Source organism: Pyxicephalus adspersus, chromosome 6 (genome assembly GCF_032062135.1).
Source record: "Pyxicephalus adspersus chromosome 6, UCB_Pads_2.0, whole genome shotgun sequence".
Lineage (NCBI taxonomy): Eukaryota > Metazoa > Chordata > Amphibia > Anura > Pyxicephalidae > Pyxicephalus > Pyxicephalus adspersus.
Genome location: NC_092863.1, coordinates 34,822,927 through 34,840,856, shown reverse-complemented (window position 1 = coordinate 34,840,856; position 17,930 = coordinate 34,822,927). Strand labels below are relative to the sequence as shown.

Sequence of the window (17,930 nt, the reverse complement as noted above, 5' to 3'; positions counted from 1 at the left end):
AAGATCCTGAACACTCAAAGCTTACCATTTAAACTAAGTCTAACATATAAACCAATTCCTCAACTCCTAAACATAACCTATTCTGTAAAACCATTGTTTTTCACTTAGCCCTAATACACCAACCTTACCAAAAAAAAACATTTCCATAAATGCTAAAACGTATGTCATCCTTAAGCCTTACCTTATCCAGAACCAGAGTTGTTAATGTCACAAAAGCACAGTTCTGAATCAAAATGACAGAATATTGAATTACAAACCATATCACACCTAATAGGTTCAGATAACATTTCGTAGAAAGGATATAACTTACTAAAGGTTTAATGACCTCATCAAACTACATGAAGATTTGAAAGTTTTTTATTCTGTAATTTAAGCTTTCTCTATCTGAGGTTACCCTTAATAAAATGGTTTGATACACACATACCCAACAATTAGAACTTGTATTTGGATTATAGGTATTATATTTATTTATATCAAATGCGCAATAAGAATATATAGGAATTAAAAGAAGAAAGGGTGAATATTTATTCTCTCAAGGATCTCAGTGGGATCAATTACCTAAAATAAATACATATCCCCTCTGGCTTTAGTTTTGAGGAACAAGGGATCCAAAATAATGATATGTTAATCACTACGCAATAAAATATGAATACAAATACTACATTGAAATGATATGTACATACATATACCTAATATTTATTAAATAATCAATAGTTATATACATATTATAATGTATATATCCATAACACACATATGGAATTGTCGTTGAAACTTTAAAAAATTGTTAAGCAAACTTGAGTAAGTTTTATATTTTGGATTTTTCAAAGGAGCCATATATGCTACTCTTCGATATGTAAAAATAATTAAGAAAGGAGAGGAAGGTGGCGTTTGAGGCAAAGTGAACTTATATTGTAAAAAGTGGTCACAAATTACAGAATATATATACAGAGGTGGATTAGGTCTTGATCCAATAATATCATGGGTAAGATTGGAACAATAATCTAGACAATTCGATTCCCTGACTGTATGGTAATAAAGGGTTCACTGAGTGAAGGTATAACGTTGCTTGCCCCAACGCGTTTCGCCCTTATTGGCTTCTTCAGGGGAAATGCAGAGATTGTTAATGGTTGTGCTAAATGCAGGGATTTTTTACTAGATATCAAAACAGGTTGGTGTTAAGTAGTGTTGGTCCAATAGCTCACTATTCAATTCGACTGCTATTTAAATAGGGCAAAATTATTCGGGTGAACGAACGTCAAATTCGAACTCCAAAAAAAGTCAAGGGGGGAAAATATAAGGTTATTGTTTGGGACTGTGTAAAGCTTCTACAGCCTATAAATACATTTAAAAAGACACGCCTAGACTCCCCTAGCTCTGCACAACACTGTACAAGTAAAAAAAAGAAGGCTTTTTTATGTTGCTGGCAAGGCCATTTTATGGGGCAGTAAAGGGAACATGCCTGATTTTATACAGGCCTCCGAGTAGAGGCTGAGAGTGCCCCGAGGGGTTCCTCCAGTCCAAAAATTAGCCACCAGGTTTCACTGCTCCGTTACAAGCCATACACAGGTTTCAGGGTACAGGCAGAGGTCCCTGAGGGGGATCTTTCAGTCAAAACAATAGCCAGTTATACAGCTCTGTTACAAGTTATACAAGTTACAAGTGGGGACCGCATTGTTAACTAAAATCTCGAGCTGGGTGTAGTGCATCATCAATGCCACCTAGAGGTCTGTAATACAATTTTTGTGAATGGAGCACTGACAGGCATCTACAGCTGGGTATCGGGAAGCCACCAGCAGTAAAAGCATGAGGAGGAGGAGGTAAGCCCTGAGATAGATCAAGGGCGGCATTACAGATTGTGGCCATCACCTACATGGACAGTGTAATAGCTATAGCTAGCAGTGCATTGGTAACTTGTATGTACAGCTGGGTACTGGGCAGGCAGCAGCAGTAATAGCATGGGGAGGAGGCGGTAGGCCCTGAGATGGAGTGAGGACAACATTAGTAACTGGCATCTAGAGTTGGGTACTGAGCAGACAGATGGAGTGAGGGTAAGCCTTGGGACGGATCAACGATGGCATTACAGATTGAAGCCGTCACCTACATGGACAATGTAGAAGCTGTAGCTACTGGAGACATTGCTGTGTAGGGGACTGCCTTTTCCTATCTGCTAGCTGTAACTTTGTAAAATGTGGCATAGGAAGCATTGGTAACTTGTATCTATAGCTGGGTACTGGACAGGCAGCAGCAGTAACAGCATGAGGAGGCGGCGGTAGGTCCTGTAACATAGTGTGGATGGCATTAGTAACTGGCATCCAGAGCTAGGTACTGAGCAGGCAGCAGCAGTAACAGCAGGAGGAGGAGGAGGTAAGCCCTGAAACAGATCAAGGGCGGCATAAAAGATTGAGGCCATCACCTACATGGACAGTGTAGAAGCTGGGTACTGGGCAGCCAGCAGCAGTAACAGTATGAGGTGGAGGCGGTAGGGCCTAAGACGTAGTGTGGACAACATTAGTAACTGGCATCTAGATTTGGGTACTGGGAAGGCAGCAGCAGTAACAGCAGGAGGAGGTAAGCTTTGAAACGGAGCAAGGACGGCATTAAAGACTGAGGTCATCACCTTCATGGACAGTGTAGAAACTGTAGTTAATGGAGACATTGCTGCGTAGATGACTGCATTTTCCTATCTGCTAGCTGTAACATTGTAAAATGCTGCATGGACAGCTGTGGTAACTGGCATCTACAGCTAGGTACTGGGCAGGCAGCAGCAGTAACAGTATGAGGTGAAGGCGGTAGGCCCTGAGACATGTGGTCAACATTAGTAACTGGCTTCGAGAGTTGGGTACTGGGCAGGCAGCAGCAGTAGCAGCAATGAGGAGGTGGAGGTAAGCCCTGAGACGGATCAAGGACGACATTAAAAATTGAGGCCATCACCTACACGGACAGTGTAGAAGCTGTAGCTACTGAAAACATTGTTGTGTAGGGTACTGCCTTTACCTGTCTGCTAGCTGTAACTTTGCAAAATGTGGCATGGACAGCATTGGTAACTTGTATGTACAGCTGGGTACTGGACAGGCAGCAGCAGTAATAGCAGGAGGCCCTGAGATGGAGTGTGGACGACATTAGTAAGTGGCATTTAAATTTGGGTACTGGGAAGGCAGCAGCAGTAAAAGCAGGAGGAGGAGGCGGTGGGCTCTGAGATTCAGTGTGGATGGCATTGGTAACTGGCATCTAGAGTTGGGTACTGGGCAGGCAGCAGCAGTAACAGCATGAGGAGGCAGTGGGCTCTGAGACGAAGTGTGGACAGCATTTGTAACTGGCATCTAGAGCTGGGTACTCGGCAGGCAACAGCAGTAACAGCAGGAGGAGGAGGCGTTAGGCCCTGGGATGGAGTGTGGACGACGTTAGTAACTGGCATCAAGATTTAGGTACTGGGCAGGCAGCAGTAGTAACAGCAGGAGGAGGAGGAGGTGGGCACTGAGACCAAGTGTGGACGGCATTAGTATCTGGCATCTAGGGTTGGGTACTGGGCAGGCGGCAGCATCAGCTAAAGCAGGAGAAGGAGGTGGTGGGCTTAGAGACAAAAGTGTGAATGGTATTAGTATCTTGCATCTAGAGTTGGGTACTGGGAAGGCAGATACCAAGTGCTATCAGAGTTAAATATCTGTATTGTTTGTAGAGAAATACATACACTTTTATGGCTTTGGGGATATATAGCAAAGGGGATCACAATGAATTATCTGTATTTTTTGTAGAGAAATATAGAATTTTTTATGGGTTTTAGGAGAGATACCAAGTGCTATCATAATTAAACTTCTGTATTTTTTATCGATAAATACATTTTTTTTACATTTTTATGTTTTTTGTAATAGATTGCAAGAGGTATCTTAAATTATGATACCTCTTGCAATCTATCACAAAAGCCAGAATATTTTCTATATTTATCCATAAAAAATACAAATACCGTATTTTCCGGCGTTTAAGACGACTGTGCGTATAAGACGACCCACAGCTTTTATAGTTAAAATATAGAGTTTGTTGCACTTAAAAAAACAGTAACAAAGAAAATTTTTACTTTAAAAAATAGAATTGTCTACCCTTCTATGTAAAGTAGTCGCACAGCGCCACCTAGTGGCTGATTTATAAATCACAATATTCTATAACACGCATATAAATCTATACCGCATGGCTCACAGTTTCCCCCGAAGCTCTCTGACGGCTGACTCTTGCTAACCCGAGCTCGGATCTTCTCCCCGTTCAGGGGATTGGTAAGTACCACGTCTTATACGCCGGAAAATACGGTATTTCATTCTGATAGGACTTAGTATCTATCCAAAAACCCATAAAATGTTCTGTATTACTATAAAAAAATAAAGATATTTCATTCTAATCCCACTTGCTATCTATCAAAATAGCCATAAAAATTTCCGTATTTATCTATAAAAAATACAGATATTTCATTCTGATCCCACTTGCTATCTATCAAAAAAGCCAGAAAAATTTCTTTATTTCTCTAAAGAAAATACAGATATTTCATTCTAATACCACTTGCTATCGATCAAAAAAGCTGTAACATGTTCTGTAAATCTCTCCAAAAAATACAGATATTTAATTATGATGCCTTATGCAATCTATCAAAAAAAACATAAAAATGTCCGTATTTATCTATAAAAATACAAATATTTAATTCTGATCCCACTTGCTGTCTATCAAAAAAGCCAGAAAAATTTATTTATTTCGCTATAGAAAATACAAATATTTCATTCTGATACCACTTGCTAGCTATCAAAAAAGACGTAAAATGTTCTGTATTTCTCTCCAAAAAAATACAGATATTTAATTATGATGCCTATTGCAATCTATCAAAAAAAAACACAAAAATGTCTGTATTTATCTAAAAAATACAGATATTTAATTCTGATGCCACTTGCTATCTATCAAAAAAATCCATAAAAAATGTTTTATTTCTCTAAAGAAAATACAGATATGTCATTCTGATACCACTCGCTATCTATCAAAAAATCCAGAAAAAAAATCTGTCTTTCTGTAAAAAAATACAGATATTTCATTCTTATAACATTTGCGCTCTATCAAAAAATCCTGAACTAATTCTGTATTCCTGTTTAAAAAAATAGATATTTCATTCTTTTACCACTTGCTATCTATTAAAAAAGCCATGAAAATTTCTCTATTTTTCTTCAAAAAGTACAGATATTTAATCATGATACCTCTTGCAGTCTATCACAGAAACCAGAACATTTTCTGTATTTCTCTATAAAAAATACAGATATTTCATTCTGATCCCACTTGCTATGTATCAAAAAAATCCAGAAAAAATTCTGTATTCCTGTAAAAAAATAAAGATATTTCATTCTGTAACCACTTACTATATATTAAAAAATCCAGAAAAATTTCTGTATTTCTGTAAAAAAAAAAAAAAATACAGATATTTCATTCTGATACCTCCTGCAATCTAATACAAAAACCAGAATAAAATCTGTAGTTATCTATAAAAAAAATACAGATATTTCATTCTGATACCACTTGCTATCAAAAAATCCAGAAACTTTTTTGTATTTCTGTAAAAAAAAAAATACAGTTATTTCATTCTGATTCCGCTTGCCATCTATCAAAAAAGCCATGAAAATTTCTGTATTTCTCGCCTAAAAATACAAATATTTAATTATGATACCTTCGGCAATCTATCACAAAAACAGAAAAAATTTTGTATTTCTCTATAAAAAAAAGGGATATTTGATTCTGACCCCATTTGCTATCAAAAAATCTTTATATCAAAAAATCCAGAAAAATGTATTTCTGTAAAAAAAATACTGATATTTAATTCTGGTACCACCTGCTATCAAAAAATCCAGAATAAGTTCTGTATTTCTGTAAAAAAAAATATACAGATATTTAATTCTGATACATCTTGCAATCTATCACAAAAACCAGAAAAAATCTGTATTTATCTATAAAAAATACAGATAGTTCATTTTTATACCACTTGCTATCAAAAAGCCATGAAAATTTTTGTATTTCTCTCAAAAAAAATACAAATATTTAATACCTTCGGCATCACAAAAAACAGAAACATTTCTGTATTTCTCTATAAAAAATACAGGTATTTCATTCTGATCGCACTTGCTATCAAAAAATTCAGAAAAATTTCAGTATTTCTGTAAAAAACAGATATTTCATTCTGATAACATTTGCTCTCTATCAAAAAATCCTGAAAAAAACTCTGTATTCCTGTTAAAAAAAATAGATATTTCATTCTGAAAACACTTGCTATCAAAAAGGCCATGAAAATTTCTCTATTTCTCTCCAAAAAATACAGATATTTAATCATGATACCTCTTGCAATCTATCTCAAAAACCAGAAATTTTTCTGTATTTCTCTATAAAAAATACAGATATTTCATTCTGATCCCACTTGCTATCTATCAAAAAATCCAGAAAAATTTCTGTATTCCTGTAAAAAAATACAGATATTTCATTCTGATACCACTTGCTATATATGAAAAAACCCAGAAAAGTTTCTGTATTTCTGTAAAAAAAAAAAAATGGGTATTTAATTCTCATACCACTTGCTATCAAAAAAATCCTGAAAATTTCTGTAAAAAAAAATACAGATATTTCATTGTGATCCCACTTGCTATCAAAAAAGCCATGAAAATGTCTGCATTTCTCTCCAAAAAAATACAAATATTTAATTGTGATACCTTCTGCAATCAAACACAGAAAACAGAAAATTTCTGTATTTCTCTATAAAAAATACAGATATTTCATTCTGATCCCACTTGTTATCAAAAAATCCAGAAAATTTTCTGTATTTCTGTAAAAAAAATACAGATATTTCATTCTGATAGCACTTGCTATCAAAAAATCCTAAAAAAAAATTGTATTTCTGTAAAAACAATACAGATATTTCATTGTGATCCCACTTGCTATCAAAAAAGCCATGAAAATGTCTGTATTTCTCTCCAAAAAAATACAAATATTTATTTATGATACCTTCTGCAATCAATCACAGAAAACTGAAAATTTCTGTATTTCTCTATAAAAAATACAGATATTTCATTCTGATCCCACTTGGTATCATAAAACCCAGAAAAAATTTCTATATTTCTATATTTCTATATAAAAAACAGAAACAAATCTATATTTATCTATAAAACATACAGATATTTCATTCTGATACCACTTGCTATCTATAAAAAAAATCCAGAATATTTTCTGTATTTATGTACACAAAATACAGATATTTAATTCTGATCCCACTTGCTTTCTATCAAAAAAGCTATAAAAATTTCTGTATTTCTCTACAAAAAATACAGATATTTAATTATGATACCTCTTGCAATCTATCACAAAAAACAGAAACATTTCTGTATTTCTCTAAAAAATTAAAGATATTTCATTCTGATCCCACTTGCTATCAAAAAAGCCATAAAAAATTCTGTATCTCTCTACACAAAATACAGATATTTAATTATGATACCTCTTGTAATAGATACCTATCTATTACAAAAACCAGAAAAAAAATCTGTATTTATTTAAAAAAAATACAGATATTTCATTCTGATCCCACTTGCTATCTATAGAAAAGGCAGTATAAAGTCTGTATTTCTTTTAAAAAAAATACAGATATTTAATTCTGATACCACTTGCTATCAAAAAATCTATAAAAATTTCTATATTCCTGTAAAAAAATACAGATATTTCATTCTCATACCACTTGCTATCTATCAAAAAGTTCTGAAAAATGTCTGTATTTCTCTCCAAAAAATACAAATATTTAATTGTGATACCTTCTGCAATCACAGAAAACAGAAAAATTTCCCTATTTCTGTAAAAAAAAATACAGATATTTCATTCTGATCCCACTTGCTATCTATAAAAAAAGGCAGAAAAATTTCTGTATTTCTCTCTAAAAATACATATCTTTAGTGTTTAGTGTACAGTGTAGAGGTAGAAGGCCACGAGGGGGAGGAGTAGAAGGAGATACAGAAAGCTGCGAAAGTGCACTTCCCATCAAGGTGTCAGCAGGCCGTGCAGCATTTGACGACTAATCAGTTCAATCTGCAGAGTGGGTGTTGAAGTCATTGCCGATCCAAGCCTTATTCATTTTAATAAAAGTGATTTGGTCGATATTTTCTGCGGAGAGAAAAATCCGCCTGTCACTCACTACGTGTCAAGGATTATGGGGAGGGGGGAAGGTTCACCGGAATAAACACATAAGGATAAGGACAAGGAACTAGGCCTTCAAACGGCTAGGGAGAAGGAAACGCTCACACCCTACGGTCACCCTAACCTAGCCCTGACTCCTATCAGTATGAATATTCCCTGAAGGTGGGAATATTCATACACTGGAACCTAGGCCCTAGTTGCTGGGCTTGGCTTGAGACCACTGGTTCCTTCCCTGATGAAAGAACCAGCGTCTCCCTGAGGCCTAGTAACAACAATAGAACAACAAAACACCAAAAGCAGTTCAACCTATCTTAAATAGCAAATAGAGGAGCAAGGAACCCTGAAGAGGACAACACACCAGCTCTTCACATCCCCCAGAAGTGAATCTCAACCGCATAGCATGAAGTGTGAGGATCAGACTAAATGGAGGAGCAGTAATGAGCACTAGCTGCAGTTGATACAAGGGGTGTGGTCATTACAAACAACAACACAGAAACAAGTAAAAACAAAGAGATAACAGATAACCTCACGTGCAGCTAGTCTTACAGATCTTCTAACCTCAGTCCGGAAGGGACCGTGACAATACGCCCCCAACTGCACTGAATGCTCTTTCAGATAACACACTTGCGGCTGGGCAGGCAAGGATCTGAATGGCATGTTTTGCCAGCTCCCACCACTGCTCAAAGCTTGGATACCCAGTAACCCAGTGGGTCCTGGCTTTGCAGGTTGAAGATGTCCCATGTAGAGCTCAGGTATTCCTGCACCATGACTGAGTAGCGCTGCTGAGTGTCATTGGCAATTGCTGCACGACTGGCGGCTTGCTCGCACACGTGAAGGGCTACGCACATGTCACATCGGTCCTTACTTAGTGTTAACTGCCGCCTGCAGTGGAGAGGTCGCTTCCACCCTCACATTGTGGGGCAAAAGAGCAGGTGCCCAGCATCTTTTAGGAAGATGTTGTCCCCTATAGTATCTGACATCTATTGGGCCCCCCTATTGCAACACTCCTACAATATATCTTGGAAAGGAACATATTCACCTTCGACAACACCATCTATTTACAAATACAAGGGGTCGCAATGGTGACGAAGTGTGTTCCAACATACACAAATCTTTACTTGGGCGAATAGAAAAAGGAGCTGTTTAGCACCATCAGAGGAAGACCCTTCCAACTAAACACCTCTTTTGGAAACGATACATCGAAAATGTATTACTTCTCTGGACTTGTTCTTTGGACTCTTCAAATCATTCTGCAATTACATTCAACATAATAACTATAACTTGAAGTTTACCATTGAACACAGCCATGAACGTATTACGTTCTTGGACCTTTACATCACAATCGACACAATCGAAGCTAAGAAACTTCAAACTAGACTACTTCAACTGGGTTACCCAAAAAAACTTCTTAAGCCGAAAACCACACCAGACAGGAATTATTATTCAAAAACCGCCAGTGCAACTTAGATTCTCATCCATGTATACGGTTTATCATCAAATTCAATCAACAACATTCCAAAATAAGAGACATGTGCCAAAAACATTGGCACCTTTTACTCTCAGATCTGAATATCAAAACATTTCTAGGAGACACACCACAAATCGTTTATCTAAGACCGCCATCGTTACGAGACCAAGTCACAACAAGCCATTTCTAATCTAGTCACACTTCAAATCCATCCACCAAAGGCACTTTCAGATGTGGTAGTTGCTCACAGTGCCCCTGGATCTATGAACCCTTCTGTTTACGTCTTCCAAATGGCACCATCCATCGCCCCAAACACTTTAATGACTGCAACACAGTAGGTGTGATATATTTAAATACTTGTATTTGCGGCAGCTTCTATATAGGAAAAACTAAATGACCCTTCAAGAAAAGAATTTATGAACATGTATACACCATAACCAACAGAAAAAAAATAACACCCATCAGCTACCATGTGGCCACCTGCCACAACTACAACCTTAAAGTGATTACATTTTTTAGTCTCAAGCATATACCCACCAAACAAGAGGTTGCGTTATAGACACCAAATTATTACAATGTGAGTGCAAACGGATAGAGACCTTACGAACGACATAAACACCAGGATTTTTAAACGATGTTCTGACCTTCAAACCATTTCTACAGGGACCCTGAGTTAATAATTACTGTTTTCCTTGAATCAGAATGATCACCTACCCTTGTTTAACTACCACAAACACCCCAAGTATTTTCTTTTCTTTCTCTTCTACCCCTTGCCCAAAATTTTTGGTTGTTAATATTAGTTGCATATTATATGTACCCTACTTTGTATGTATATTCTATGTACCATGTACCATATTATTGTTCTAAGACAACTGAACAAATATATTTGAATATCATTTTATTCTATGCACCATGCACTATAATATTGCTCTAAAATAATTGAACTAATATAATTTAATTAACCTCCCTAGAGGTTCATTTCTTTCCGGTTTTATTTGTCTACAAGCAGTACATTGTTTTTCATGAAAATTTATTTTACAGTATATTATAATAGTATGAGTATAATAAAGTTTGAAACACAAAATCATGTAAAAATAATAAATTGAATAAATTTAAAAATATATATTTTTTTAAATTTTTTTTAATGTTTTAAAACTTAAAAAATATATATATATTATACTCATGCTATTTTATTATACTGTAAAATAAATGTTCTTGAAAACAATGTACGGCTTTTACACATATAAATCCAATGTATTGCATTCAATACAGTTATTTTGTATTGAATGCAATACAAATGGATTTTGAATTTCCCGCCCCGCCTCACCGGCAACGTACACACGCACCAACATCACCAGGAACAGCACGGGACGCCGGCGGATCAGGTAAGGCTGTATTTACTATTACTTCCCATAGGTTTACCTACCCCGAGTGTGACTCGAGGTTACCGCTTTCAGCAACTTTTTTCTACCCCGGCTTAGACTCGGAGTTACCAATAGGAAGGTTAAGGCATTTGCCATTCATGGGTCTCAAGATTATTGCAACCCACCACCTATGGGCTTGGCAATAGATTATTTTATGGTATTTTTCCCAATATAATCTAAATTAACAATGATTAACAAGCAATAAGTACCATAATACTAACATTTTCATAACCAAAACTAATGGTTTATTGAGTTGTAAATGTCTTTAAAATGTGTGATACAAGCTTTGAGCTGTATATTCCCCTCGATATTACCATATTATGCTTTTTGTTATATGATCTATATAACTGATTCTGCAATGAATACCTCAAATAATAGGAACTACATCAATAAGACAGTTTCCATGTAACATAACCCCCATTTTAATTTTAATATTATTACTAATGATGACATTTACATTGCACATCCACATACTTGAACATAGCACAATACTTTACATTTACCTAATATCAGAACCCCACTTTAACTGTACCATCTAGTAGGGGGCAAAGCTGTATCAGGAGGGGTGCCTATTGCCCATATAGCATGCGGCCTTTAGCCCTGTATGCTAGTCGGCTTTTTGCCCTCCGTTTGGCTCACAATCTTGTACCTCCCCACTGAAAGCAAAAGTTTACATTAAAGTAAGGGCGGATGTGACACATGTGAGGCCCTCCACGCGCGCCCTCTAGCCTATCTTACCTAATACTATTTATACACACTAGAAACGTTCCAGCTTTCATTTTCCTGCACACCAGCTCCTCCATGCTGCAGAACTCTGCATGACACTCCAACATGGAGAAAAAATCCAACTTAGAAGGTAATGCATCTTTACTTATGAGCACATATCCACAGTTTTCAATGTTATCCTTTTGCATTAAAATCACATGATACCCCTTCTATGCAATCACCTAAAAAAAACTCAAATCTTAATATGACCTTGATATATACCCGCCCAGATCCCAGAATGTACTACATTATTATATCTTACTAATGTCTTTTTACTTAATGATACATCAACCTTCTTGATCCAGGAAGACTACCTTCAACCTTTCACATCATTCATTTACCATCCCTGATACTTTTTCTGGGGTCACACAACTAACAGTGAGTAAAATACCTAATATACCTTTCTCTGTAGTTCATGCTTTTGAACCTGACATAATGCTCTTGTTCATTTATTTCAATAATACCTAGATAACTTTATAATAATTCCTATATGTATTCATACTTATATTATATATCATACGTATATTATGTGATTTTGAGCCAAACTACTATTTTGCTGTGTTGATTTTTCGAACATTGAACCCTTTTTTGTTTATTTATTATAATATATATATATATATATATATTCATACACTGGTACTCAAACATCATACTTAACACCAACCTGTGTTGATATCTGGTATAGATATTTATTATAATATATATGTGCTCTCTGCATTTAGCACAACCATTATTGATCTCTGCACATCCCCCTGAAGAAGCCGATCAGAGTGAAACGCGTCTGAGTGAACCCTTTATTACCATACAGTCAGGGAATCAAATTGTCTAGATTACTGGTCCAATCTTACCCATGATATTAATGGGCAAAGACCTAATCTACTTCTGTATATATATTCTGTAATTATTTGTGACCACTTTTTACAATGTAAGTTCACTTTGCCTCAGACCCCAGCTTCCTCTCCTTTCTTATTAATATTTACAAATTCAAAATATGGGGTGGCATTCATTTTACTTGACCAGTTGCTATTGCTTCACCACCTCCACTTTTTTGCTACTCTTTTATACCATATTATGGCAAGAACCACTCAACTAGTAAAGTAAATTTAAGAGAAATGACAATCTATTTTACTTTTAAGACATGAAGGTCAGGTATTCTGAAACATTTTATGAATTTTGAATGTACCCTCAAGTGCAGTCATGGAAATCATTAAAACTATAATGAAACTGCCTATTAGAGAACTGCCCCAGGAAAAGAAGACCAAGAGTTACCTCTTCTGCCGAGGATAAGACCATTCCCACAGTAATGTATGGAGGAGGAATATAGCATATAGTAGCAATGGCACTCCTATTAGTGGACAACACCAGATACTCCAACTGTACCATTTTGACCGTTTAATACTGATTTTTTTTATAATCCCTGTACTGGCTGGGAGCCACTGTACCAGTATATACCAGTTTTTCCATTGTCAGACAGTTTTGCTGGCCAATCAGCATGTATTTGCGAATGTTGCATGTTGATTGTCCAGGCCACCAAGAAGTGCCAAGAGATTACACATATACTCTCTGATTGGCTACCTGGTGTCTGGCTGGCAGATGTAGCACTGTGAGTGGTTTTTGCAATCGTCTGCATGTGGACAGCTATAGAAAGTCAAGGAGGCTGCCGACAGTGGCGATAGGAGGAGCAGAACAGTTCGAGAAACCATATGAGTGTGAAGGGACCCTTAGTGCCCTAATTATGTGAGCTCAAGAATGAAGAGTGGAAGGTCTATTCTACCAGGAGGCCAACTTTGACTGGGTTCCCTTGCTGCACTAGAATTCTGGTATTCTGGTAATCCTGATACCTAAAGGGCTGCATACAGCAATATGTAATATTGTAATATGTAATATGTAATATGCCAGGCCCTATATGTAACAAAACTTTAAAAGTATTTAACCTTAATGTAAAAATAAAAGCAGGTAAAAGATTACACTGGAGACCAGACCCTAGAGTTCAAAATATGTTAGTGTCAGGGCCACCAAAAAGGCCCCAGCACTACCTCGTAGGATCCACCAATAACCCCCAGACCACAGAAACACCCCCTATACATCCTACAACAATTTGTAATAACAATAACAAAACCTTTTTTTTTTATTTGTAGCATGCTCATAAGTACAGGTCTGATTATAAGGAAAGTGATTCTGCACACAGTAAAACATCTGTTTTTTTATATCTAAAAGCGGTACATTGTTTTTCATGAAAATTTATCTTACAGTATACTAGAACAGTATAAGTATAAAAAAGTTTGAAACACAAAATCATGTAAAAATAAAATAAATTATTTTTTTTAAAAATTAATTTTTAAAAAAAAAATTTTAATTAAAAAAAAAATATATATATTACACTCATACTATTATATTATACTGTAAAATAAATGTTCATGAAATAAAATGTACTGCTTTTACACATAGAAAACCAATGTATTGCATTCAATACAGTTCTTTTGTATTGAATTCAATACAACCAGATTTGAATTTCCTGCCCCGCCGGCAACATACACATGCACCTACGTCACTGGGAGCACCTGAGGAAGGAATGAATAGACGGACATGGCAGGGAAGAACGACGCGGGCAGATCTGTAGGCGCTGTATTTACAATTCTTTTCCATGGGTTTAGCTACCCTAAGTGTGACTCAGGGTTACCGCTTTCAGCATCTTTTTCCTACCCCGAGTCAGATTTAGAGTTACTGCTGGGAAGGTTAAACAAGTTCTTAACGTAGATGCCCGAAAACCATAAATTTAATAATAAACTTTGCCATGATTTTGTGTTTAAAACTTTATATTGTTTGAAACACAAAATCATGGCAAATTTTATTATTACATTTATTTTTTTTAAATGTATTTAGGTTATTATTTTGCCATGATTTTGTGTTTCAAACTTTATTCTAATCATACTATTATATTAAACTGTAAAATACATTTCCAAGAAAGAAAATGTACTACTATTAGACATATAACTCAGAAATTACAGAAACACAAAAATTAACCACCCAGGAGGTTAAACGTTACAGACAAATTTGAAAAAATAAAAATTGAATGCATACAAGGAGTACATTTAGGACACTGCTATAGTGTACCTATTCATATTGCTGGTTATACAGTGATCCCACATATTGTAGTGTGTTTTTGTTTTAGGAAGTTTATATTAATTTGAGGGCCATGTTGGGGTGAACTTCATGATACAATATTAACAGTGGTGCTTGAAAGTTTGTAAACCATTCAAATATTTTTTAAGACACCTCTTTTGTTGATACACATTTTTGTATGTGTGCACAGACTTTGCTGGATTCCCATTCTTTAAATAATACAGGGTCTCTCACACATGAATGTCATCCAAATGACTGAAAACACCAGACTCTGATTTCACCTTCACATTGAAGTATATAATAATCCTAAGGATTCACTTACTTTTGCCACACACAGATATGTTATTGGATATTTCTTTAAAAATAAATACATGACCAAATATAATATTTTTGTTTCATTTTTTTTTACCAGCAACAGCTGTATGCACCAACGTCTCCGAGAACTCCTGGGGAATGTCAGCACACTCGCTGGGGAACAGATCAAGGAAGAGGACATGGCCAGAGGATGGCAGGATACTGGAGGGCACCGGGGGACACCGATGGGACCAGGTATGTGTTTATTTTTTTACTTTTTTAATTACCTTTCAGTTTGTTTTTTTCACCACGAGTGACAATAAGGCTTACCGCTGGGAAGGTTAATGATGGAGGAATTTCCAGTAACCTCACATAGGCCCTGATTTATTATTGCTCTACAAGACTGGAAAAGATAAATTATCATGTGATCCTGGGCGATCCATAAACCCTGGAATGGATAATCATTTGCTATTATTTTGATATTTACAAACTTATTGAGTGCCTTGTCTACAAAAGACTCACCGATAACTTGAGCACCAACTCTCTCCTTGACCCTCTCCAGTCTGGTTTTTGAGCTGCCCATTCCACTGAAACAGCCCAGACTAAAGTGGCCAGTGACCTCGTCAGAGCTAAGTCTCAAGGCAACTTTTCCCTGCTCCTTCTCCTTGATCTTTCCACTGCTTTTGACACTGTTGATCACCCCCTTCTAATACAAATCATGCGCTCCATTGGTATCATTGACACTGCTCTCTCTTGGTTTGCTTCCTACCTGTCTGGTCGAACCTTTCAAGTTTCTTTCAATGGTAACTCCTCCTCTCCAACTCCTCTCCTCCATGCTGGTGTTCCCCAAGGGTCAGTCCTTGGACTGGTTCTCTTTTCTCTGTACACCTCCTCTCTCGGTAGTCTCATATCCTCCTTTGGTTTGCAGTACGTCTGTATGCTGATGGCACTCAAATCTATCTGTCCACCCCTGACTTGTCTCCCTCAGTCCTGGATAAGGTCTCATGCTGCCTGTCAGCCATCTCATCATGGATGTCTGACAGATTGCTCCTACTTTCTGCTCATTTAAAAGAGCACTCAAACCCTTTTTTTTCAAATTTGCCTACTCTTCTTCCTCTGTCTTTTGAAACCCTCACTACTTCCAACCACCACATATCTCCTTCCTATTGTATGTTACTTCCACCACCTCCTAGATTTTAAGCATTTTGGGGCAGGGTTCTCTCCTCCTGTGTCCCTCTTTGTATTCTTCTGTCATTTGCAACCCCTATTTAATGTACAGCGCTGTGTAATATGTTGGCGCTATATAAATCCAGTTTGATAATAATAATATAATAATCATAATTATTTGGCAAATGTTTTCAATCCTAGACCAGGTCCATTCTGGGTTTGCTGGATCAACCAGGTTCATCCATGATAGTTTATCTTTATCTCTTCAGGCTTAGAGAGCTTTGATAGATCAGGCCCATAAAGTGGACCTAAAATCAAATATTATATTTAGGTAATCAACAATCATTGTATTTGGCTCACACAGAGCCAAAGCAAACAGGTTTAAGTGTAAAGAAAGAGGATGGGACTGGTGGGATCGAAATGGATCCCACACTAACTAACAGGTAAGTAGTATAGCTGTATGTAGGAACATTTTAGAACAAAATGGGGCCCTTGATAACTTAGTATTAGGTCTATTTTAACACGTAAAGCCATTACAATAAGTTTCATGTACTATTCACGTGTTTATTATTTCTCAGTAATTTCATATTCAGTATAATCTCCTGAACTTCTTTGTTCCGCAGACAGTATATTATTGGATTCAGTAATGGTGTTATCACTGTGTAGACAACAGATACAAGTTTGTTTGAATCTACAGAACTGGCCCTGCTTGGTCTGGCATACATGAATAGAGTGGCCCCATAAAATATCATCACCACAAGTAAATGGGAAGCACAAGTGGAGAATGCCTTCTTGCGACCAGCAGAGTTTGGAATAGATATAATGGTGACCAAAATACGGCTGTAAGATATACATGTTAGCAGCAATGGGGCTAGAAGAATTAACAAGGCAAGTATGAAGTCAACAAGCTCGGCCAACCTCCTGTCTGTGCAGGCAAGATTAAGAATGGGAGATATGTCACAGTAAAAGTGATTTATAACATCCGAGTGACAAAAAGTTACACGGGAAATGTAGAAAGTTTTAATCAATGATATAATGAAGCCTGTAAACCAGGAGCCCAGGGCAAGGAAGATACAACAATTCCAGTTCATTGTAGTAACATAATGCAAGGGATTACAAATCGCCACATAACGGTCAAAAGCCATAACAGTCAGCAAAACACACTCTGTACAAACCAAAGCAATGAAAAAATAGAGTTGTGTAATACAGACAGCAACTAAAATTTTCTTAGTATTAGAAACAAATATTTCAAGAAGTTTGGGCACTGTGATGGTTATATACCATATTTCTAGAAATGCCAGGTTACCAAGAAAGAAATACATAGGCTTGTGTAGTTTAGATGTGGTCCAGATAACAATAATAATAAGCATGTTTTCTAAAATAGTTAAAAGATAGATAAATAAAAAAACAAAGAAAAGAAGCATCTGAACTGGCTGAGAAGTAGGAAATCCTAGTAGTGTAAATGTTCTAATAATTCTGGTGATGTTTGAGTAGTCTTCCAT

General features: G+C 36.3%; 1 protein-coding gene across 1 annotated transcript; it reads right to left on the bottom strand.

Moving 5' to 3' along the window:
• Positions 1-16,973: 16,973 nt before the first annotated feature.
• On the bottom strand, positions 16,974-17,930 carry LOC140332678 (olfactory receptor 6B1-like). The gene has a single exon (XM_072413869.1). The coding sequence runs from the start codon at positions 17,928-17,930 to the stop codon at positions 16,974-16,976; it is 957 nt and encodes a 318-aa protein (XP_072269970.1).